Source organism: Myxine glutinosa, chromosome 1 (genome assembly GCF_964187855.1).
Source record: "Myxine glutinosa chromosome 1, kmMyxGlut1.1, whole genome shotgun sequence".
Taxonomy (NCBI): Eukaryota; Metazoa; Chordata; class Myxini; order Myxiniformes; family Myxinidae; genus Myxine; species Myxine glutinosa.
This window is the reverse complement of record NC_136261.1, coordinates 30772548-30797903: the sequence shown is the minus strand read 5'-3', so window position 1 is coordinate 30797903 and position 25356 is coordinate 30772548. Positions and strand designations below refer to the sequence as shown.

The 25356-nt window shown below is 44.2% G+C and overlaps 1 protein-coding gene across 1 annotated transcript in view; it reads right to left on the bottom strand.

Annotated features, from left to right (window-relative positions):
- POLR2F (RNA polymerase II, I and III subunit F) overlaps window positions 1–24908 on the bottom strand; it is a 42243-nt gene extending 17335 nt beyond the window's left edge. The window contains exons 1-2 of the mRNA XM_068109186.2: window positions 24720–24908; window positions 14892–14955 (exon numbers count right to left, since the gene is read on the bottom strand). Coding sequence (XP_067965287.1) covers window positions 14892–14955; window positions 24720–24739 — 84 coding nt within the window. The 5' untranslated portion in view covers window positions 24740–24908. The remainder of the gene's footprint in view (window positions 1–14891; window positions 14956–24719) is intronic.
- Window positions 24909–25356: the final 448 nt, after the last annotated feature.

Here is a 25356-nt window from a genome sequence, read left to right as displayed (position 1 = left end):
GTTCCATCTATTGGCCTAGCATCGCACGAATAAAATTGCTCGAATCGGGTTCAATAAAAGTAACGGCATGAGTCACGTGATACGCAAACCGCTCGGCGTATTCGATTAGCGTGGCTGGTGCGAGGTCCAGTCCCTGTTTTCGTGGCAGCGTGGGTACCGAAGGTACGTGTGGAATCAACCCGATACCCTTTCCCACGCTCGCTACGGGAGCGGCGACTCGGCCTCGTGGACACGAAGACCCGAGGGGGAAAAGGGGGTTAACCCCCCCCTCTGTACGTCAACGGGCTTAGAGAGATCCGCAACAATATTGTCATGTGGTCAAGTGCTGTATTATTTCACACAACATTCAAATGGCCCACCTTGTCTACACTTTATGGCCATTTACTCAGATGTTCAATGACAGCAACTTCATGGAAAAGGTTTGTTGTGAACTTATCCCAGTTAATTGCCTATTACTGCACATTACTAAAATATATTTAAAATACAAAAAATTTCACGTGAATGTGTTGATGGATATTCCTCCACCCACGTTACATGCCATCCCACTGTCATGTTTGGTCTCAATTAAAAGTCACATGAAAAACTAGAACGGCACTCAGTCGAGCGCATACCTCCGGATCCAGATATTCACCAAAGTCTAATCAATTTGTCCTTGTCACGTACCACATGACACATGACCTTAGACCTTTTGAACCCAAAATTTAATCAGTTAATCTTTGTATTACAATACAAACTTGCGCCAAAGTGTGGTTACGGTTCACATTCCTTCAGCGGTTCACAAGTTATCATGTTATGAAAAACAACCGATAGTGGACGGACGGATGCACACACAGACGTACAGCCCGAAAACATCATGCTTCAGCTGCGGAGGTATAAGGACTACATTAGAAAGACGATGGGCAATCTGATTGTCTTGCAAGCTTTTTGAGTGGCAAGAGGAGGATGCCAGTTATGCTACGAGTTAGCTCAGGACATATATATTGTTACGGAACCCAACGTCGGCCTCTTTTCCCCTTATCGAGGGGGGATTAATCCCCTCGTCTATGACTGACCGACGTGGTCCCGGGGGTATGACGTCACGCCCGGTCGGCGCTGGGTAGGGTATTAGGCCCAACCGTCCTATGACCTAAATACCAGCGCCTCTCGGTACGCGAGGAAATACTCCCGCTCACGGCCGCAGCATAATAGATTGGTTGCGCCGAGCGAAGTGAACTGCGGCGTGAGCCGTTTATCGAAGGGGCTAAACCCGATTCCTATGCGTCGGCCGAATCGCGCCACGTATACTCAATTTGGAAACCTCTAAAGCGACCGAATGTGAGGAAGAAGACAAAGTAGGAAGAACAGGGATTTATTATTATTTACACACAACTAAAGGAAGAAAAGCAATCAAAGTAATATACAAGGAAATAGAAGAATCAGAAGGACACAGGGCAATTTCTAGCTTATCTATGCAGTCTTACTTAAACCCAGGGACAAGACACACAAAACAAACTCACGTACACGAATGGGGAATTTCAGAGTGGATTGGCTGGAGGGAGAGGAAGGTAGGACCACAAGGATGGAAGGTATGGCAGGGCGCACAGCAAGCAGGTCCTTTCCAGGCTGGGAGCGAGCAGGGCGGCGGCGGCGCACGTATCTCGTCCTTCCTCGACACGCCTCGGGCTCTTTTGTCATCTGCTGCGGTCCTCTCTTCCCTCAAAATCGTCTGACGTGTCTCTCTCCCTCAATTATCTCTTGCGCGATTTTCGCACGCATCTATCATACCTCAAGCGCGGGTGTGACACGCCCTCGTCTGTTTTGATACCGCCCTCCCCCGTGCTCTGTTTCGTGACCTTATATGGCAATGCCACGGGCTTGTCTCCTTATTTGGGCATGGCGCCGAACGGCGCGCCCCTCGTGGCGAGCCACGGGCTTGTCTCCTTATTTGGGCATGGGGCCGAACAGCCCCGCCCCTCCTGTCCAAACAGAGCATGGAGCACATATTCATTATAGCGGCGAACGCTGCTTCCAAAGCCAGGCCAGTTGAGGGGGCGCGCACCCCACGCTTGTTAAGTTGCGTTACCCAGAGAGGGAGAGTTTGGCTGGGAAAGGTAATTATTGAAGGGGAGCTATCCTTATTTGATTCGGTGCAACGCAATGAATTAGTGGACCACAGAGCCTTATACTGACATTTACTAAGGACATAACTACTGAGGGGAAACTTATGATTGGCTACGTGTGTGCGATGGCCTAACTAAGGACGACCTTTGACCTTTACAATTGGAGGTATTTACAAGGAATATTTACAGCAAATTACACACACAGTTCCCAAATCCTCAACAATATATATACATGTATATAAAGATCGTTTTTAAAAATCTGAAGTTTCACGCTACTAACTCTTATACACCACCTTTATACACTGTAATAATATGACGTTGAGTCGCAGTTTCGGAGATGGAGACTTTATATTGATCACCATAAACGCAGCGTAAATCAACATCATACATAGCCATATCGGCGCTTTCCTCTTCACTCCCGTTATGCGTCCTCTCACATGTTACACCCTCTCATGCTATATATAATCGATATATATCATGGATATATATCATTAAGTATTATGAAGGTGATTTGTGTTCCACAGTGTTCAAGTATATAATTCAATATGAAAAGGTTTAAAGAGGTTTAAAGGTGTGTAAATAAATTATTCCGGATTTTACCGTCATTTTAACCAGCGTCTTTTACACTCACCTTCTTTAACACATTATATGAGTTATTCGTGCCTGTTGTTTGTGTCCTTTATAACATCCTTAAAAACAGCAAGTTTCCTGTTTGGAATGATTTTCAATTTTGTTTCACATTCAATTTCAATTAAGTTGTTCCTCGATCATAAACTGACGTTTGTGGACAGACACTCAGACAGACAAAGTGAACCAATTGCTTAACCCCACTTTTGCTTCGCCCGTGCAGGGTAATATTTCTAGTTGTTCCATGCACTTCAGAACAGTGACGTAATGTAGTTCCTTCTGAACTAAAATGTCAACTAAAAGAAACTATTTACAGATTAGCTATCCAGATTCATGATAGATGTTTCTCAAGCAGGTGTTTTTGAGTGGTGCATAATGGAGGTGAATGGATGAACGTACTCAGGTGCGTATGTTGAGATCATGCATTTAATTATGCCTTTTGACTTATCTAATTAATGTTTGCTTCACAATTAAATATAGAATTAAGCTTTTTACTTCACTATGTTTCCTTACATGGCTTTCAATTCGTTTTTACAGCCAAACAGTTAAGGCTTTGGAATGTAGTCCAAGAGCATTAGCACCAAATAAGGTGAAACCCGGAACAAATTCAAACAAAGCTGAAAATTTCAGGATATGTTCAGAAAACTGTCCTGAATAACATACTAAAAGTCCCCAGACATCGCCCTTGTGCTTCAGCGGAAATTCAAGATGGCGTCCAAAATGGCGGCAATTTTGGCATTTTATCATATTACCACCTAAAAACATGATAGAAATGCAAACAGGGTGTCAAAATACATGTTTTCAAACACGAGGATTGTTTTAAAGATTACATTATGAGTTTATAGGATTTATATGTGTCATTTTCAAGGTCAAATGATACTTATCAAGGTCATTGTTGGCCAAAAACGGCCGTAACTCTGAAACATATTATCTAGGCTCTTAGGACCTAGGTTTATTCTATTATAGGTTGATACTAGGTTTATTTTATAATATGTCTTATTCCCACTGGGCGACGCGATGGTATTGTGACGTCATAGGCGAATGATGTCATAGGCGAATGATGTCACGCTAGATGACCTGACTTCTCAGTAGTAGTCTCACGTCACTGTGTTGTCACTTTTAGCATCATCATCACAAATCAATATATTTGATTGTGATAGAGAAATGAACAAACTGTATCTAAAGTACTCAAGAACATACTACTGGTAAGTTTATGATTTTTGGCACATTGTGTCTCCGCTAAGACGTTATGCGCTTGACCTTGCTTGAATTGTGTTGCTTGTGCCAAGGACAATCTAAAAAAGAAATATATGATATATCCGCTATGATAGAAACCAGTAGCAAAATCGCACTCAAACGAAGGAAACCCTTCAGCAATGTTCAGACCATTGAATATAAGGACAGTGTTTCGAAACGCACAAGAGAAAGATGTGATGAGTGGGGCAACAAAGTTGCCAAGAGAATAGATGCCGTCATAGATTTGGTAGCAGCTGAGGCCAAACACCATAGAGCCTGTGGTGTTGAGTTCTTTACTAATACTGAGAAAACACAATCCGTTGGCAAACCAGCTGATGCTGTAAGAGATTATGCCTTCAATACACTCTGTTCATTTATAGATGAGAATGATGAATGTCAGTTTTCTATTTTGGTGCTCATGGAACATATGGAAACGTTTCTTCAAGGTGAAGAAGGGTATTCCATCAAATACTTCAAACAGAAGCTGAACGAACGTTATGGTGAGGACATCATCATCACAAGTATCCCTGGAAAGACAAGCATTGTCAGTTTTCGTGACTCTGCGCACCGGATCCTTCTTGAAAAGTGGGTGACCGACAGAACAACTGGGAATTATAACGAAAATGATCGAATAATTGAAATGGCTGCATCAATTATTCTTGATGATATTCGCTTATCAATTTATGATCTCACTGAATACCCCACAATGAAAGACACTGAGAATGGTAACACCTTGATTCCTGACTCACTAAAGCGTTTCTTGCAAAAATTGCTAGATCCGAAGGATAAACAGTCTAGAGTTGTAAACAGACGTGGCACGGCCATAGCCCATTCCATCATTTCAACCTGCAGGCCGAGGTCATTTAGCTCACCATTGCTACTTGCCATTTATTTTTATTTTTTTTATTTTTTTGTATACCAGATCGAGGCTCGTGAAAGAGCGAACATTAATCACACAGAAAGACAGACACATAAAACAAATAACATCGGGAGCGGTAGACAAGATGGGGAGAGAGGGGGAAGGACACAAACACAACATTTGAGAGCAGGGACCGAGAGACATGGAGACATCGAGAGATCTGTGGGAGGGAGAGGGCTTTGGGGGGGAGGCATGTGAAGGGGGGGGGGGGCATGTGAAGGGAGGGGGAGTGGGAGAGGTATAAACATATGGACACTGCCAGTATTTCCAGGAAAGAAGTTGGAATTTCAAACAAGGTGGATCTGGGGTGAATTATTGGGGGTAGAAAAGATCAAGGTTATGGATGGGGGAAGATAAGAGATGGTGGTGAACAGCTGTTTTAAAGACCTGGAGGGAGGAGAGGGATTGAAGGGAGTGTGTGAGTTTGTTCCACAGGCGGGAGAAAAGAGGAATGAAAGAGTGAAGGTGAGCAGAGAGCCGAGATTTCGGCAGTTTAACCATCAGAGGGTTGCTGGCAGATCTTGTGCGACCTGTAGGAATATTTGGGGGACAGAGCACAGAGAGAGCTGGGGGAGCAAGGCCGGAGAGGAGTCGGTAGAAGACAGAAAGGCCACCTACCTGCCTGCGGTGAGTGAGTGAAAAGCCCTCAGAGATAGCTTCATCGCGGGAGATTCCAATGATTTTGAAAGCTTTGGATTCAACAGCGTGAAGCCGAGCCAGGTGTGAGGCAGGAGCACCAGCCCATAGGGGAGAACAGTATTCCATTGAGCTGCGGATGAAAGCCTTGTATGTGGTGAGGAGCTCAGGTGTGCCGAGGAAGGACTTCGCACGACGGAGGATGCCCAGTCGGCGACTGGCTTTGGAGGCCAGCTTGGAAATGTGGTTTTCCCAAGAAAGATCATGGCAGATAGAGACCCAAAAGCTTGAGTGACAGAACTTCTTGGAGAGGATTGTTGAGAAAGTAGATGGGAGGGTTGTCCAGTCGATCTTTTCGGAGGGACATAGTAAGAGAGTGAGATTTGTCAGGATTGAAAGACATGTTCCACTTGTTTGACCAGTCTGTGATTTTGTCCAGGTCTTCAGAGAGTGAGGAGGCTGCAGACTGCCGATCTGAGGGAAGAGGAATGGAGCGGCAGAGAGTGGAGTCATCAGCAAAGAGATAGAGAGGATTTTCCAGAGAGTCGGAGAGATCATTGATAAAGACCAGAAAAAGCACAGGGCCCAGCACACTTCCTTGGGGAACTCCAGCCTGAACAGGAAGGGGAGATGAGAGAAATCCATTCAGGGCCACACGTTGACTACGACCAGAGAGGAAGTCCGCAAGCCATGCATGGAGATTGTACATACATCGTACATACATTGTACATACATTGCATTGTACATACATCGCAACTACGCCTCACGTGAGCTGATAGATATCCTGAGCAGTATCACCTTTGCTGACGATTACAAGGAAGTGCAACGACTTGAGAATAGTCTAATACCCACTTGCGAACCTTCCTATGGCTTGAATGGTTTTACGCAATTTGTGTTTGACAATGCGGACTTCAACGTAGCTACGCTGACCGGTCACAACACATTTCATGCTGTGGGTGGAATAGCATGTGTAACTCCTTACGGAACAGTGGATAAGTCGCCCATCAAGCGCACAGCGAAAGCACCATCAACAGAGCTATTAGGTACATTTGCGCAAATCCCCATCAAGACTTACAGCAAACCGCCAGTTCCTGGGCTTCAGTGTGTAACAGTTGAGTCTCTGAACATTTCTGACAGTCAAATTCTTCAAGCGACAGCTTTTGATTTGGTTTGGATGCTTGGGTATGTGTTGAACCTATCATCTCGAGTTCCTTGGAGTGGATTCATGAAAACTGTTTTGTTTTGTTTGTTTGTTTTTTTTGTTTGTTTTTTTTGTTTGTTTTTTTGTTTTGTTTTTTGTTTGTTTTTTTTTTGTTTTTTTGTTTTTTGTTTTGTTTTTTGTATACAAGATCGAGGCTCGTGAAGGAGCGAACATTTATCACACAGAAAGACAAACCGACAAACCGACACATAACCGACAAACCGACACATAAAACAAAAAGCATCGGGAGCGGTAGACAAGATGGGGAGAGAGGGGGAAGGACACAAACACAACATTTGAGAGCAGGAACCGAGAGACATGGAGACATCGAGAGATCTGTGGGAGGGAGAGGGCTTTGGGGGGGAGGCATGGGAAAGGGGGTGGGAGAGGCATAAAACATATGGACACTGCCAGGACTACCAGGAAAGAAGTTGGAATTACAAACAAGGTGGATCTGGGGTGAATTAGTGGGGGTAGAAAAGATCAAGGTTTTGGATTTTTTTTTTTTTTTTTTTTTTGTATACAAGATCGAGGCTCGTGAAAGAGCGAAAAAGATAAAGGGGGGAAAAAGACGGGGGAAGATAAGAGATGGTGGTGAACAGCTGTTTTAAAGACCTGGAGGGAGGAGTGGGATTGAAGGGAGTGTGGGAGTTTGTTCCAGAGGCGGGAGAAAAGAGGAATGAAGGAGTGAAGGTGAGCAGAGAGCCGAGATTTTGGCAGTTTAACCATCAGAGGCTTGCTGGCAGATCTTGTGCGACCTGTAGGAATATTTGGGGGACAGAGCACAGAGAGAGCTGGGGGAGCAAGGCCGGAGAGGAGTCGGTAGAAGACAGAAAGACCACCTACCTGCCTGCGGTGAGTGAGTGAAAGGCCCTCAGAGATAGCTTCATCGCGGGAGATTCCAATGATTCTGAAAGCTTTGGTTTCAACAGCGTGAAGCCGAGCTAGGTGTGAGGCAGGAGCACCAGCCCACAGGGGAGAACAGTATTCCATTGAGCTGCGGATGAAAGCCTTGTATGTGGTGAGGAGCTCAGGTGTGCCTAGGAAGGACTTCGCACGACGGAGGATGCCCAGTCGGCGACTGGCTTTGCAGGCCAGCTTGGAAATGTGGTTTTCCCAAGAAAGATCATGGCAGATAGTGAGACCCAAAAGCTTGAGCGACAGAACTTCTTGGAGAGGATTGTTGAGAAAGTAGATGGGAGGGTTGTCCAGTCGATCTTTTCGGAGAGACATAGTAAGAGTGTGAGATTTGTCAGGATTGAAAGACATGTTCCACTTGTTTGACCAGTCTGTGATTTTGTCCAGGTCTTCAGAGAGTGAGGAGGCTGCAGACTGCCGATCTGAGGGAAGAGGAATGGAGCGGCAGAGAGTGGAGTCATCAGCAAAGAGATAGAGAGGATTTTCCAGAGAGTCGGAGAGATCATTGATAAAGACCAGAAAAAGCACAGGGCCGAGCACACTGCCTTGGGGAACTCCAGCCTGAACAGGAAGGGGAGATGAGAGAAATCCATTCAGGGCCACACGTTGACTACGACCAGAGAAGAAGTCCGCAAGCCATGCATGGAGATTTCCATGGATACCATAGGAGTAGAGTTTGGTGAGCAGAGCTGGGTGCCAGACCGTATCGAAGGAATGTGATATGTCGAGGGAGACAGCTCTGATTTCCTGTTTGGCATTGAGGACCTCCATCCATTGTTGAGACAGGAGAAGCAGCATGTCCAGAGTAGAGTGACCTGGTCTGAATCCAAATTGATGATCAGAGATCAAGCCATTGGAGAAGAGGAAAGATTCATATCCGAAGCAATGATGGATTCCATGACTTTGCTGATAATTGGGAGCAGGCTGATTGGTCTGTAGTTAAAAGGATCTGTTTTTGCACCTTTTTTGTGTAAAGCGGTAATGTTTGCTGATTTCCAGGATGCTGGCAGATGACCTTGAGCAAAAGATAGGGTGAAAAGAACAGAGAGAGGGTGAGATAGAGCGGCAGAGCAGGATTTTAGGACCCGTGGGCTGATGCCGTCTGGTCCAGTTGCAGAATCAGAGTCGAGGTTAGACAAAAACTCCTCCACCTTGTCAGGAGAGAAGGACACAGAGTCCAGGAGCAGTTGGGTTCGACTGGGAAAGGTGGGAACAGAGAGAGATAGGTTTGGGACTAAAGATTTTGAGGCAAACACAGAGTTGAGGCATTCGGCTTTGTCACGTGCGATGTCAACTGTGTGGCCATTTGAGGTAAGGGAGGGGTTGGAGGGGGAACAAACACCAGAAACGGATTTGACCAGACGCCACCAGGATCTGGAGGAAGGAGACAGGTTTGAGAGTTCGTTCTTGAGTGAGGAGAGATAGTGCTTCCTGGCACTCCTGAGGGTCGACACACACTTGTTCCGAGCTTGGTGGAAGGAACTGAGATTGCCTTCAGTTGGATTAGCCTTCCAAGAGGCAAAGGCAAGTTGTTTCAGGGCAACTGCCTCACCACAAGATTCGGTGTACCATGGACGGGAGGAAGGGTAAGACAACTGAAGACGAGATGGGATAAATCTGTGCATGAGAGAGATCAGTTTGCTTTGGAAGAATTCCCAGGAAAAATTGATGTCAGAGGCAGTGGAGATGGGAGACCAATCCAGATGATTGATGGCTGCTTGAAGCCCATCCCAGTCGGCCTGAGTGAAATGCCAGACTCTTCGACGCTGAGGAGGCTCTCTGAGAATGGCCAGAGAGATGTCCACTTTGACAAGCACATGATCAGAAGAACCGATTGGAGCAGAAGAAGAGCAGCAGACATTAGCAGGGAAGTTTGTCATAACCAAGTCTAGAAGAGAAGAAACTCCATTGGCTGAGATCCGGGTCGGGAAATTGACAGATTGTGTCAATCCCAGTGAGTCACAGAAGTCCTTTGCTGAGGTGCCATGACTGGTGAGAGAGGAACCCACACCCAACCAGGTGGCATGATGACAGTTGAAGTCACCACATATGAGGAAGAGAGAGTTGGGATGAGTGGATAGAAGTTGGTCCATGTTGTCAGACAGTGAAATGTAGATGGAGTCATCACTGTTTGGGGGACGGTACAGAACACATATGAACAAAAGGTGGGAGCGGAGAGGAAGCCGTAGCCAGAGGTACTCCTGGGGGTGAGGAGGAGAGAGGGCAGTGCAAGGAGAATGAGGAAGAGAGTTTTTGATAAAGATAGCCACCCCACCACCAGGACGAGGCTCAGGTCTATCATACCGGAAGAGGGAGTAACCAGGAAGAGATATTGAGGAATCAGAGACATCTTGAAGGAGGAAAGTCTCTGTTAAGCAGATCAAGTCTGGATTGTCAGAAGCAACCTGTATGGAGAGATCAGTCAGGTTTGAGCGAAGGCCCCGGATGTTTGAGGTCCATACCGTTAAAGAAGAGAGAGGGGGAGCATCGGGTACAGGACAGGGGAGGGGAGGAGTAGGGTAAGATGAAGGATGAGAGGGGGAGGTAGGGAGAGCAGTTGATAGTGTGTCAGAGATTACAGAAGAGTTCCAAGAAAGGGAAGGATGAGGAGGATGAAAGGTTTGGTGGTGAAGGGATGAGGCAGAGTGAGGGGTTGTTTGAGGGGGGGGGGGGCATGGGACAGCAGAAGGTTGGGGGGGGTGGAGGCATGAGATAGAAGGGAGACGAGGTGGGGAGGAGGCAACTTTGAGGAGGGGGGAGGAGGGAGAATTTGAGAGGAATGGTATGGGGGGAGATTTGAATGGGAGGAGTTGGGGGGGAGTTTTGAAGGGGAGGAGTGAGGCAGGAGCTAGGAGGGGAGGGGCAAGGGGGGAGTTTAGGAGGGGAGGGGCAAGGGGGGAGTCTAGTAGTGGAGGGGCAAGGGGGGAGTTTAGGAGTGTAGGGGCAAGGGGGGGGGATTTGGAGGGGAGGGGCAAGGGAGGAGTTTATGAGGGGAAGGGCAAGGGGGGAGTTCAGGAGTGGAGGGGCAAGGGGGGGGATTTGGAGGGGAGGGGCAAGGGGGGACTTTAGGAGGGGAAGGGCAGGGGGGAAGTTCAGGAGTGGAGGGGCAAGGGGGGAGTTTAAGAGTGGAGGGGAAAGGGGGGAGTTTAGAAGTGTAGGTGCAAGGGGGGGGGGATTTGGAGGGGAGGGGCAAGAGGGGAGTTTAGAAAGTGGATGATTAATGAAAGACAAACATTGATAACAAATTGGGTTTGTTGTGATTTTCAAGTTAGCAATCCGATTCAGAACGATGGAGGAGGGATGGAATGAATGTGAATTTAGACCATGTAGTGAGGGAGACGTATAAGATATTGAATTTCTTATTTTTGACGTGGAATGAGTTGGAGAGGAAATTGAGAAAAGCCTTTTAAATAGGAAGAAAAACAGCGTGTTGTAATATACCACTGAATAAACCACTGAAGGGGAAAGGTTAAACATATTTAAAATAATATTTAAACAGAACCGTGAACAATCTTATATGCACAAAATACCAACGGGGGGAGGGCCGAGAGGGACCACCACGAGTCACGTGAACAGGGCAAAAGGTGGATGGCAAGGAGATAATGGGGGCGGGGCGAAAAGCACCGCGATACACCTGGACAGAAAGTACAGGATGAGACAACGGCACACGTGGAGAAAGGAAAAATAAATGTTGTTTTTTTTTTTTTTTTTTTTTTGGGGGGGGGGGGGTGGGGTGGGGTGGGGTGGGGATTTAAAACGTTAGACAGAGAGTATTACGTTCGGTGTAGAAGGGAAAAACTGAGAGCCAAGCAAAACACGATGTAGGGGACTTAAGTTAACAAACACCGACAGGGGTACAAGGCCGCACACGAGGCGCAGAACAGGATTAACTAATTACGAGTTACAGGAAATTCAAACCAAAACTAACTATAAACAAACAATAAAGCATGGACGATAAAGTAACGAGTTGAAATTTGACAAACACACGAATGAAAAAATAACCACTTTGGATGCCCGGAGAGAAACCAAGCCTCCAGGTCGGAAGCTTCCACAACTAGGCCGCGTGGCCGCGCGCGGCACGAGATACTCGACTATTTTTTACAGGTATGAAAGATTAACCCCGATAAAACTTCCGAGGGACACTTAAAAGGTACACACACGTAAGATAAACAGTTTAGACAAGAATACAAATGTGACAATGACTTAGCTTCGAGCGTGCGTGAAGATCGTGGAACAGCTTCGAAAATCCGTGACCGCCCCGATCACGGACCTGTTGTGAGGAATGTCGAGTTTCATACCTCCAGAATTGAAACTCTCCCCTTCATCAATCTTGATCCTAGTAACCCCAGCACCATCTACTCTGCACTGTGTTTTGCCCAAGAACAAAGTGAAAAACATGATCTGAAAATCTGTCCTGTAACTTTTGATCAGCCTTTGTTCCAGAAGGCTTCAGAAATAGTTGCTGCTTCCAACAACTTGGACAGAGTGATTGTTCGACTTGGTGGATTTCATCTTCTGATGTCATATCTTGGTAGTATAGGCCATATCATGTCAGGGAGTGGGTTAGCGGAACTGTGGGGAAGAGTGTATGCCAATGGGTCTGTGGTACACATGCTGACTGGCCATGCTTACTCTCGAGCAGTGCGGGCTCACATTCTCTCCTTGTTAGCTCTCATAAGTGTCATGCTGGAGAAGTCTGACTCGTTAAACCAGACTGACAGAGAACACCTGGCCTGTGTGCACGACAACACTATTCACCAAGATGTAGGCACCGCTAATGTAGAAGAGGACGAAATTGTTACGCAGTTCCACCAACTACTGTCACAACAGCTTGACCAAGCAGCTAGCCATAGTAGAACTGGCAAGCTATGGGTGCAATACGTCCATCAGGTTATCCTGATGCTGAACTTTGTCAGAGCTGAGGACAGGTGATTGGAAGCTCCACCTTCAGAGTGTAAGGGAGATGATTCCACATTTCCACGCAGCTGGTCATCTTCCTTATGCCAAATCTGCCAGACTCTACCTCCAGCAGATGGAATCCATCAACAAAGTCATGCCACCTGATGAGTATAGTTTGTTCACTGACAAAGGTTACTTGACAATCCGCCGAGCTAATTAATTCTGGGCTGGGAATTTCTCTGATCAAACAATCGAGCAGTTCTTGATGAGGATGCTGAAAATGAGTGGGGGAATGACCCATGGTCGAGGTATTACCGACAGTACCTTGGCAAAATGGGTTCATGCTTTACCTCAATGTGTCCCTGTCTGTGATGATCTGGAGGAGTTCACTGGTGTACACACAACTAACTCGGAACAACATAAGGATCTCCGTTCATCCACCAAAGAAAAATTCAACACGGATCATGGTGTTTTCAGGCGCATCCACCATTTGCTGGTTATCAACGAGACCGTCTGGTGTCAATCGCGACTGGAGTTGTAGCTGATGTCTCGGTCAACTGTGATGATGCAGTGAACGTTGGTCTTAATGCGGCCTCTAGGATAGCCGGCAAACGCTTCACAGAGATCACACTGCACCGCAGCGACAAAGTGAAGACATTGAATGATAAGCATAATAGCATCAACATCAGGGGGCAAAACACAGTCGTGAATCCTGATCTCTTCTTCAACAAGATAAACTGTGTCTTGAAGACTAGCTCGGACCTGGAAGAGTTTCTGGCATACGAACTTGGCCCTCAACCTTCTTCCCTGTTTCACGATGGCGCCATGCGGAAGACAAACAAGAGTGCCCTAGGTACACTCCTGAAGTCGTTTGTCCCTGCACAGCCGGACATGCCCGACAAGTGTCGCTACGTTGTGGATGGGGGTCATCTGTTGCAGTCGGTGTTCTGGCCACAACCATCGAAGTACAGTGATGTGTGTCATTGTTACGTTTCCTATACTTTGAAACATTATGGAGCAGGCAACACTGTTGTATTTGATGGCTATAACACCAGCTCCACAAAGGCAGTTGAACAACAGCGGCGGGCAAAGAAAGCCACATCCAGTAACATCTTGTTTGACCATAACATGCAATCCACCACTTCCCAGGCAATCCCTTGCAGCCAACAGAGTGGGGATGGAGATTGCAGGATAACAATCTCATTCCCGTTGAAACAGACCAGCCCATTGCCCCTGACACTCTGCTAAACATGGTATCATGCTGCTGCAAAGCAGATGGCTGTGGCTCGTTGTGCGGTTGCAGGAAGCTTGGGTTACCTTGCTCCACCTTATGCGTAAAGTGCAATGGCCAGACCTGCAACAATGCTGCACCATTTCCATCACTGCTGGATGAAGATGGAGAAGATGAAGAGACTAGACCAGTTTTTCCTGACAGTGATGAAGACAATGATGATAAAATATAATCTTATAAGTAGTTGAAATTGTTCATAATCGATCGAATGACACATATAAGTCATATAAACTCATAATGTAATCTTTAAAACAATCCTCGTGCTTGAAAACATGTATTTTGACACCCTGTTTGCATTTCTATCATGTTTTTAGGTGGTAATATGATAAAATGCCAAAATTGCCGCCATTTTGGACGCCATCTTGAATTTCCGCTGAAGCACAAGGGCGATGTCTGGGGACTTTTAGTATGTTATTCAGGACAGTTTTCTGAACATATCCTGAAATTTTCAGCTTTGTTTGAATTTGTTCTGGGTTAAATCTATTATTCCTGGACTAATGTGCCAATGGATACACTTACAGAATTTGTGCCTCGGTAAAACTGCGCTCGGTGGAAAACAGATTTCGCAATCCCTGCGTCCTTGTAAAAGCTCGGCTTCTGCAAAGGCCTGGGAAATAGCCTCACAGGAGATAAGAACTAACTCAGAGAACTCGGGAATGCTACAACGTCTCTCCTACACTTTCCCTTGGCTCAGTGTGCCAAACAAGATAGGACAAGGGTGGGGGCTGCTCGTCCACTCTTCCCCCCCTTTGTTCAAAATCGATGAGCATGCAGAATTAGCGGAGATTTCTATCTCACTTGGATGTATATAAGAAACGCCTTGCCGAGTTACTTTCAGAGAGTGTCTTGCACCATCTCTGCTTATTTTGAGCTTGATGTGTCTTGATCTCTCTCCACAGCTGTGATTGATCTTTCAATAAACCGCTTGTTACTCTTTGATTGTTGTGGAACCTGGTTCGATTCCCCACACGTACACCTGTCACAATTCCTGCAAATATTACACGAGTTGAGATATATTTTAGGCGACACAAAAAAAAAATGAGAACGAATAACGCCAGAACCTACCTCTTCGGCATTGTCCAAGTCATCCAACTGTTCGTCGTCTTCAGGAAAGTCATCGCCTTCAAAGCTGAAATAGAAGGGCACGTTTGAACATTTTGTGTGAGAAATCTGGCCTATGCAGGAAGCACATGCATTACAAACTCACCTCAATGGCTCCATACTAGACCAGGCCCATAGGTTATGCTTCCATGTGAATAGTGGTAATTCCACTCATTTTGCTAAGGGTATGCAGGGGATGCGAGACATTTATTTTTTCTAGCCTTTATTAATTTTCTATTTTCATTATCCCGTCCTCCACACAACAGGAGAAGGAGTTTTGCAATCGTACGTCTCTCCAGGGAATAACTTATTTTACCATTTCAGCTTTTTTCATCAAATTTTAAACAAACCCTTGTTTATGAGAATATGGAGAAGAGACATTAATAATTGGTTCAAAATGTTAAAGGGCAAAGTCACAGTAAATAAGTTTACAAATAGACCTTATCAGGCCATCCACTGTGCTTCTGTGCGAGATGACCGCAGGGCCAGCGCAATCACAAGGCAAACAAGCGTTACGCCGAGGTCCCCCGTCCGGGAAGTGATGTGAGTTGACAAAGTGGAACACGCAGAAAACATGCTATGATATGATATTTCGCTCACAAGGGTCAGACATACATGGAGGCGGCCATCTTGGATTTTGACGTGGCGACCCAATTTTCAATAGCAGTCTTCCTTATGCCGAGATACACCCACACACCAAATTAGAAGTTGGTACTTCGCTTATCTTTCAAGATATTCTTCTCACAAGATTCAGACATACATGGCGGCGGCCATCTTGGATTTTGAAGTGGCGACCCAATTTTAAACAGCGCCGTGTGCCTAGATACACCCACACACCAGATTAGAAGTTGGTACTTCGCTTATTTTTCGAGATATTTCACTCACAAGGTTCAGACATATATATGGTGGCGGCCATCTTGGATTTTGACGTGGCGACCCAATTTTCAATAGCGTTCTTCCTTATGGCGAGATACACCCACACACCAAATTAGAAGTTAGTACTTCGCTTATTTTTCAAGATATTCATCTCACAAGGTTCGGACATACATGGCGGCGGCCATCTTGGATTTTGACATGGCGACCCAATTTTCAATAGCGTTCTTCCTTCTGCCTAGATACACCCACACACCAGATTAGAAGTTGGTACTTCGCTTATTTTTCAAGATATTTCGCTCAAGGTTCAGACATATATATGGTGGTGGCCATCTTGGATTTTGACGTGGGGACCCAATTTTCAATAGCGTTCGTCCTTATGCCGAGATACACCCAAACACCAGATTAGAAGTTGGTACTTCGCTTATTTTTCAAGATATTCATCTCACAAGGTTCAGACATACATGGCGGTGGCCATCTTGGATTTTGACGTGGCGACCCAATTTTCAATAGCGTTCTTCCTTATGCCTCGATACACCCACACACCAGATTAGAAGTTGGTACTTCGCTTATTTTTCAAGATATGCAGGTTACAAGGGTCAGACATACATGGCATCAGACATACATGGCGGCGGCCATCTTGGATTTTGACGTGGCGACCCAATTTTAAACAGCGTTCTTGCTTGTGCCGAGATACACCGACACACCAGATTAGAAGTTGGTACTTCGCTTATTTTTGAAGATATTTCGCTCACAAAGTTCAGACATATATATGGTGGCGGCCATCTTGGATTTTGACGTGGCGACCCAATTTTCAATAGCGTTCTTCCTTATGCCGAGATACACCCACACACCAAATTAGAAGTTGGTACTTTGCTTATTTTTCAAGATATTCATCTCACAAGTTTCAGACATACATGGTGGCGGCCATCTTGGCTTTTGACGTGGCGACCCGATTTTAAACAGCGTTCTTCCTTGTGCCGAGATATACCCACACACCAGATTAGACGTTGGTACTTCGCTTATTTTTCGAGATATTTCGCTCACAAATTTCAGACATATATATGGTGGTGGCCATCTTGGATTTTGACGTGGCGACCCAATAGATACACCCACACACCAGATTAGACGTTGGTACTTCGCTTATTTTTCGAGATATTTCGATCACAAATTTCAGACATATATATGGTGGCGGCCATCTTGGATTTTGACGTGGCGACCCAATAGATACACCCACACACCAGATTAGACGTTGGTACTTCGCTTATTTTTCGAGATATTTCGCTCACAAATTTCAGACAAAAATATGGTGGCGGCCATCTTGGATTTTGACGTGGCGACCCAATTTTCAATAGCGTTCGTCCTTATGCCGAGATACACCCACATACCAAATTAGAAGTTGGTACTTCGCTTATTTTTCAAGATGTTCATCTCACAAGGTTCAGACATACATGGCGGCGGCCATCTTGGATTTTGACGTGGCGACCCAATTTTCAATAGCGTTCTTCCTTATGCCTAGATACACCCACACACCAGATTAGAAGTTGGTACTTCGCTTATTTTTCAAGATATGCAGGTTACAAGGTTCAGACATACATGGCATCAGACATACATGGCGGCGGCCATCTTGGATTTTGACATGGGTTGCACCCACACACCAAATTCGAATGCGGTCCTTCGCTTACGCACGCACGCCCGCACACACGCACGGACGGACGGACGGACACACGGACGGAGGGGAAAGCCATAGTCCCCCTTTCGCTCCGCTGAGCGATGGGGGACAACTAGGCAGTCGCCAAGATTGGTGAACCCAGTGTAAAAACTGGACTTAAGGTCCGCCTATGGGGAGGTGTGTGCACACTGATCCTTTGTGCAATCCTTTTGCTGTTAAAACTACTATTGGTAGAACTGCTTTTGGGGATGCTTTGCAGCTCCAATGTGGTAACGAAGGTCGTTTTATTGTCGCAGTAACAAACGGCATTACATCACAGTCACTGAGTTAGAGACATTACACCACAGCTGCAATCATGGGTGTGATTGCAGAAGTGTACCACCATTGACCACAACAACCCAAAAGGGACTGTGAACAGTGGTCATAGGGGTTTCAAAACATTATGCCGACACAACTTGGACAGACGTTTCTGTTTCAACAAGATACAAACAAGAAGATGTCATGCAGAGCACGACACTTGCAAAATCCACCCCCTTCGCCCCAAAAAATGTTGCCATTGATCCAGCAAATCGTCCATTTAATAAAGATTAAAATTGACGATCTTGATCAAAGCTCAGGTCAATAGGATGAAAAGTGATGATTTTTAGATTGAAACTGATGATTTTAGAAGTTCACGCTAGAGTTGACCTTTGACCCTTTCACCTCAAAAATAGTTTGTGTCCCAATTCAATGAAGCACTATGCAAATGCTGTTAAATTTTCAAGTCAATCGGATGAAAAGTGACGATTTTTTAGATGAAAATTGATGATTTTAGAAGTTTGCCCTAGATTTGACCTTTGACCTCAAAAATAGTTGGTTTCCCAATTCAGTGAGGCAACATGCAAATGCTGTTAAATTTTCAAGTCAGTCGGATGAAAATTGATGATTTTTCAGATGAAAATCGATGATTTTGGAAGTTTGATCTTGAGTTGACCTTTGACCTTGTGACCACAAAAATAATTATTGGTTTCCCTATTTAGTGACTCAATGTACAAATGCTGTTCAATTTTCAAGTCAATTGGATAAAAAATGGCAATTTAAGAAACTTGACCTCCAGATGACCTTCGACCTCAAAATCAATAGGCTTCTCAATAGTGACAACCTCTACAACTTGAAGTTTCATGACGATCGGTTTAGAATTGTGACCTGCAGGCGAGTCACAAACAGACAGAATAACAAACCCAACCGACCAATAAACTTGAAAATCTTCGATTTTGCAAGTAATAAAACAAGCAAGATTTTGCAAGTAATAACAGAATGTATATTTATACTCTGGTAAAGTGCGTCGAGTCTGTCTTCACCTGTTAAGGTTTTTTGTTCTTTCACCAGCATCCGCGCATTTGTGATGTCCTTCAACTTTCAGTGTTTCTTTTGACATTTCACGTAAACCATGCCGACTTAATCGGCAAGTGAGAAGCTCTGCTATCCAAGACGTATGTTTGTGGAAACTTTTGAAAATCTGACAAATGCAGACTTTCTTACCCTTAGGGTAAGGTTTGTGATACCATATGGAGATAAGACCCGAAAACAGAAAGACAGATTTTCATCCAAATGATTAATTTAACACTGGAATTTATAACAGTTTGTAAACGTTAAAGACCCTTTTGTATTATCGAATCGCGTTTGTCCATTTGTTAGGCGGTAGTGCCAATGCTATTGAAAGCTGTGGATTCCATAGCGTCCGTGGCTGGGAGTCATTAATGGGCAGCAGAGAGCAGAACTCCAAACAGCCTTGGACAAAGATAGTGTAGGACGTAAGAAATTCAGCTTTGCCAAGGAAGGACTTGGCATTATGGAGGATACCAAGTCTGGAGCTGGCTTTAAAGGTCAGCTTCGATGCAAGGTCTGCCCAAGTAGGACAATTTGTGAGGCCCAGAAGTTTTCGGGATCGAACTTCTTTGAGTCACTGATCAAAGTGATAGATTGGCGAGTTCACTAAATTATCTTTTCAGAAGCACAGGTGAGAGTGATTGGAATATTCCACCCGTCGGACCAGCATCTGAACTTTTCCAGATCTGCCGAGAGGGCTCAGACACGAGTGTGCATACCTCAAGGCCTAATACGAAGGACGACTGGAAGAACATGTGCATCCAGGGAAATCTGGGAGGATCAAAAGGCTAAGAGAGCAGATGCAGCGAGAGTGAAGGTCATGTGGTTTAAAAAAAAAAGAAAAGAAAAAAAGAGGTGCCTCCATTGAGCTACAGAGAAAGGCTATATAGGGTGCGAGTGCACAAAGAGGAAATGAGGGATTTCTAGAGAATGAGAGAAATGAAATATGCAGATGATGTCCAAGATGATGCAATGGGGAATTCCAGCCTCCATTGGGAAAAAGGTTAAAGGAGTACCATTGAGAGCATGTGTGGAGGACGCTGGTGAACAGAAAGAAAATTTGGCGAGTAGAGGGCGGTGCCAGACAATGTCAAACACCAGTGAGTATAGTCCTTAGCTCTAAGACCTTTGCAGGTTCAGGTCCTCCCATTTTTTTGGAGCAAAATATACAAATTTGAATAGGATAATCAACATGGATAACCAAAGATCGAGAGACTGGGCCCGTGGAGTTGTGAGTAGAACACCCCTCTTTGAGTCTGAGAGGATGGTGGTTTGAACCGAATGGCAGCAGATCATACCAAAGACGAAAGATGGTACACGTGCTATTTCCTTGCTCCGGCGCTCAGCATTCATACAGGATACAGCACGGAGAACCAGCGCTTGGCAACCATTGCACATACTTTATGGGCATAACCTTCTCATTTGAACAGTTGCTTCAACAATATAAAGGATTGATTTGTCCATGTATAGAGTACTGCTCTCACATCTGGGGAGGTTCTAGCTCCACATACTTCCTGGACAGAATTGAATCCAAAGTAATCCAACTTATCAACTCTCCCAATCTGACCTCAAAACTCAACCCGCTCAAATTACGTCACAGAGTTGGTTCTCTTTCTCTTTTCTACAGATACTTGACCCGCTCAAATTACATCAGAGTTGGTTCTCTTTCTCTTTTCTACAGATACTTGACCCACTCAAATTACATCAGAGTTGGTTCTCTTTCTCTTTTCTACAGATACTCAACCCGCTCAAATTACGTCATAAAGTTGGTTCTCTTTCTCTTTTCTACAGATACTCAACCCGCTCAAATTACGTCATAAAGTTGGTTCTCTTTCTCTTTTCTACAGATACTTGACCTGCTCAAATTACATCATAAAGTTGGTTCTCTTTCTCTTTTCTACAGATACTCAACCTGCTCAAATTACGTCACAGACTTGGTTCTCTTTCTCTTTTCTACAGATACTTGACCCACTCAAATTACATCAGAGTTGGTTCTCTTTCTCTTTTCTACAGATACTCAACCCGCTCAAATTACGTCATAAAGTTGGTTCTCTTTCTCTTTTCTACAGATACTCAACCCGCTCAAATTACATCATAAAGTTGGTTCTCTTTCTCTTTTCTACAGATACTCAACCTGCTCAAATTACGTCACAGACTTGGTTCTCTTTCTCTTTTCTACAGATACTCGACCCGCTCAAATTACGTCATAAAGTTGGTTCTCTTTCTCATTTCTACAGATACTTGACCTGCTCAAATTACGTCATAAAGTTGGTTCTCTTTCTCTTTTCTACAGATACTTGACCCACTCAAATTACGTCATAAAGTTGGTTCTCTTTCTCTTTTCTACAGATACTTGACCCGCTCAAATTACGTCATAAAGTTGGTTCTCTTTCTCTTTTCTACAGATACTTGACCCGCTCAAATTACGTCATAAAGTTGGTTCTCTTTCTCTTTTCTACAGATACTTGACCCGCTCAAATTACGTCACAGAGTTGGTTCTCTTTCTCTTTTCTACAGATACTTGACCTGCTCAAATTACGTCATAAAGTTGGTTCTCTTTCTCTTTTCTACAGATACTCGACATGCTCAAATTACGTCATAAAGTTGGTTCTCTTTCTCTTTTCTACAGGTACTTGACCCGCACAAATTACGTCATAAAGTTGGTTCTCTTTCTCTTTTCTACAGATACTCGACCTGCTCAAATTACGTCGCAGAGTTGGTTCTCTTTGTCTTTTCTACAGATACTTGACCCACTCAAATTACGTCGCAGAGTTGGTTCTTTCTCTTTTCTACAGAGACTTGACCCACTCAAATTACATCATAAAGTTGGTTCTCTTTGTCTTTTCTACAGATACTCAAACCACTCAAATTACGTCATAAAGTTGTTTCTCTTTCTCTTTTCTACAGATACTCAACCCACTCAAATTACGTCATAAAGTTGGTTCTCTTTCTCTTTTCTACAGATACTCAACCCACTCAAATTACGTCATAAAGTTGGTTCTCTTTGTCTTTTCTACAGATACTTGACCCGCTCAAATTACGGCATAAAGTTGGTTCTCTTTCTCTTTTCTACAGATACTCGACCCGCTCAAATTACATAACAAAGTTGGTTCTCTTTCTCTTTTCTACAGATACTCGACCCGCTCAAATTACGTCATCAAGTTTGTTCTCTTCCTCTTTTCTACAGATACTCGACCTGCTCAAATTACGTCATCAAGTTTGTTCTCTTCCTCTTTTCTACAGATACTCGACCTGCTCAAATTACGTCATCAAGTTTGTTCTCTTCCTCTTTTCTACAGATACTCGACCTGCTCAAATTACGTCATAAAGTTGGTTCTCTTTCTCTTTTCTACAGATACTCGACCCGCTCAAATTACATAACAAAGTTGGTTCTCTTTCTCTTTTCTACAGATACTCGACCCGCTCAAATTACGTCGCAGAGTTGGTTCTCTTTGTCTTTTCTACAGATATTCAACCCGCTCAAATTACGTCATAAAGTTGGTTCTCTTTCTCTTTTCTACAGATACTCGACCCGCTCAAATTACGTCATCAAGTTTGTTCTCTTCCTCTTTTCTACAGATACTCGACCTGCTCAAATTACGTCATCAAGTTTGTTCTCTTCCTCTTTTCTACAGATACTCGACCTGCTCAAATTACGTCATCAAGTTTGTTCTCTTCCTCTTTTCTACAGATACTCGACCTGCTCAAATTACGTCATAAAGTTGGTTCTCTTTCTCTTTTCTACAGATACTCAACCCGCTCAACTTACGTTGGAAAGTTGGTTCTCTTCCTCTTTCCTACAGATATTACTTCGGTTTCTGCTCCCAATAACTTGCTGCTCGTTACCTCCACCATTAGCAAGACCATGGAATACTCGACGAGCCACTACATCACATGATTGGCAACTCAAGGGTGTGCTGTCATGATGTTTGTTTCTTCCCCTCCATTGCCAAACTCTGGAACTCTTTACCTTCCCATGTATTTCCAAACATTTACGACATTCCCCTTTTAAAAAAGCAGACTTATTTACTTCCTCAAAAACTTAGACTATTATCTCTTTCTTCACTTTTCTAGCAATACAGCTCTTATGTTTAAGGTTTGGCCTCGATGAGGACAATATAGTCCGTGACTGGAGCCTTCAACATAAAATAAAGAAATTAATAATGGTCTCCTTTTACGTTTAAGTTCCTTGTAAGGGAGCTCGTATTTATTAGCCCCCTGTTGGACTTAGTCCAAAACGGGGGCTTACGGATTTATTGATTGGGTCTCGTCTGTCCGTGCGTCCACAACCACATCTCGGAGATGTATGGACCGATTTTGTTCATACCTGGCACAAAGACAATACATGTTGGTAAACATATGCACATCATTTTGTTTCGCGATGCTATCAAATATGGCTGATTGATGGCCATTTTAGATGTAAAAAACTGGATGTTGAACGCGTCCTCAACCATTTCTAGACATGCATTTACCGCTTTCGTTCGAACTTGGCACAACGACAATACATGAGTATACATATGCAGATTTTGTTTTGTAATCTGACCAAAGATGACCGACTGACAGCCTTTAACTCCATACAGCAAAATTACTAAAACCACGGGGGCCATGACATTTTACGTCTTTTTTTTTAACCTCCACCACCAAAGGTTGTAATGTTTTCACCCCTGTTTGTCTGTCCATTTGTCTGTCTGTTTGTGAACAAAATATCTCAAAATGTTGTGGACGGATTCGGACGAAATTTGGCAGAGATGTAGCGTATGTGACAAGGATGAAATGATTAGATTTTGGTGAAGATCCGGATCTGGATCCGGCTACTAAAATTTTAAAAGCGATTCTTCACCATTAGGACATGGGGCCAAAAACGATACATAGCAGGATATCTCAAAAAGTTGTGGATGGATTTGGATGAAACCTGGGGGAGTGGTTGGGTGTCTGGCAAGGACAAACAGATTCGATTTTGGTGAAGATCTGAATATGGATTCGGATATGAGGATTATTTAATTGTTTAAGTGATTCTTCACCATTGGGAGAAAGTGCCAAAAAAGATACAGAGCGGGATATCTCAAAATGTTATGGATGGATTTGGACGAAAGTTGTTGGACCGGTTGCGTGTGTGACAAGGAAGAATAGATTCGATTTTGGTGAAGATTCGGATCCGGATAGGTTCCAGCGAGTAGAATTTTTAAAGTGATTCTTCACCATTGAGTGATATGGTTAACCAGGTGGAGGTATGTTCTCCACTGAGTGCCGTTCTCGTTTGTTATTTGTTAATTAAAACGTAATTCGCGAAAATGAGACCGTGTTGGCTGTGATGATGGATTCCACAATGGTTTATCAATAGGTCTATGGCGTGATAAATAAAAAAACACAAATCAATGACTGATACACCTCAAAACATGGATATGCGGCACCTGGATGACAGTAGCATCACCTGTGCCGCTGCTGCAATGCCCCCTGTAGATTCGGCCAGTAATTAGTTCAAGGTGCCGGCGATAACATGCCTGCTCTTCTCGAAGGACACCGTCACGGTGGGATCCTGAAGGTCGACCAACTAATGGCGCCAGTTTCTAACGTCAGGGAAGTTTACATCGTCATACAGGTGAGCATCGTCGTCGTCATACAGGTGAGCACCCGTGATGCTCAGTGAACCCCACAGACAGTCATATCGATCCACAATACAAACATAGTCGAGGCCTAGCAGCTGCAGCCGACTCTGAAACACGTGACCTGCACTGGCTGTGAGCGACCGAAACGTGAAATGATTTACTCAAGGTCTTCCTCGAAAAGCAGATTTAATAACCAACTTAAAACGACATTACTACATGTTCTTAGTAGCAAAGGCAGACACAACTTTCCACAGAAAAGGGTGTCAAGCTTACGTTTCCTCATTGTCCGACATCACGTAAGATACTGTAAAATTAAAAACATCCACCGCCTTTGGACGTCCGGCTAGTGTTTCGTGAACCTTATTCCTTCAACAAAAAAGAACACCCATTTTATGGTTAGAGAATAAAAAGATCTACCGACTGTATGTTTAAAATAAAAATACCAAAAACGCAAACCAAACGACTGAACGAAGTCTTATACACCGCCCATTATGTAATTTGTTTTCATTGTTCAAATATACAATTTTTCTTTCAAATTGTAATATATTATACTATCCTGCACATAATACGAACTTGCATAGTGTGAAAATACAATTAATAATTCATTTAATTAAGCGTGGATCGAAACTTGCACCATTGCCTATTTCGATTTCGGTATGAAACACCTTCACCACATTGTCCAGCGCTGTCTATTTTATACGTACGGACAAATGGGCGGCCTTTTCGGCTTACACCGAGCACGAGGAAGTATTGGAATCGAGAATATTTCGCATGATTGTCCGATGACTTCATTTGCATGAATAGTCGAGGCTCATGGAAGAGCTATAGTACTAACTAGTACACTGTTGTGTCGTAAAGTACTCCAAGAATGAAGAATTCAGTGAGGTCCAACTGTTTTATTCAATCCAAC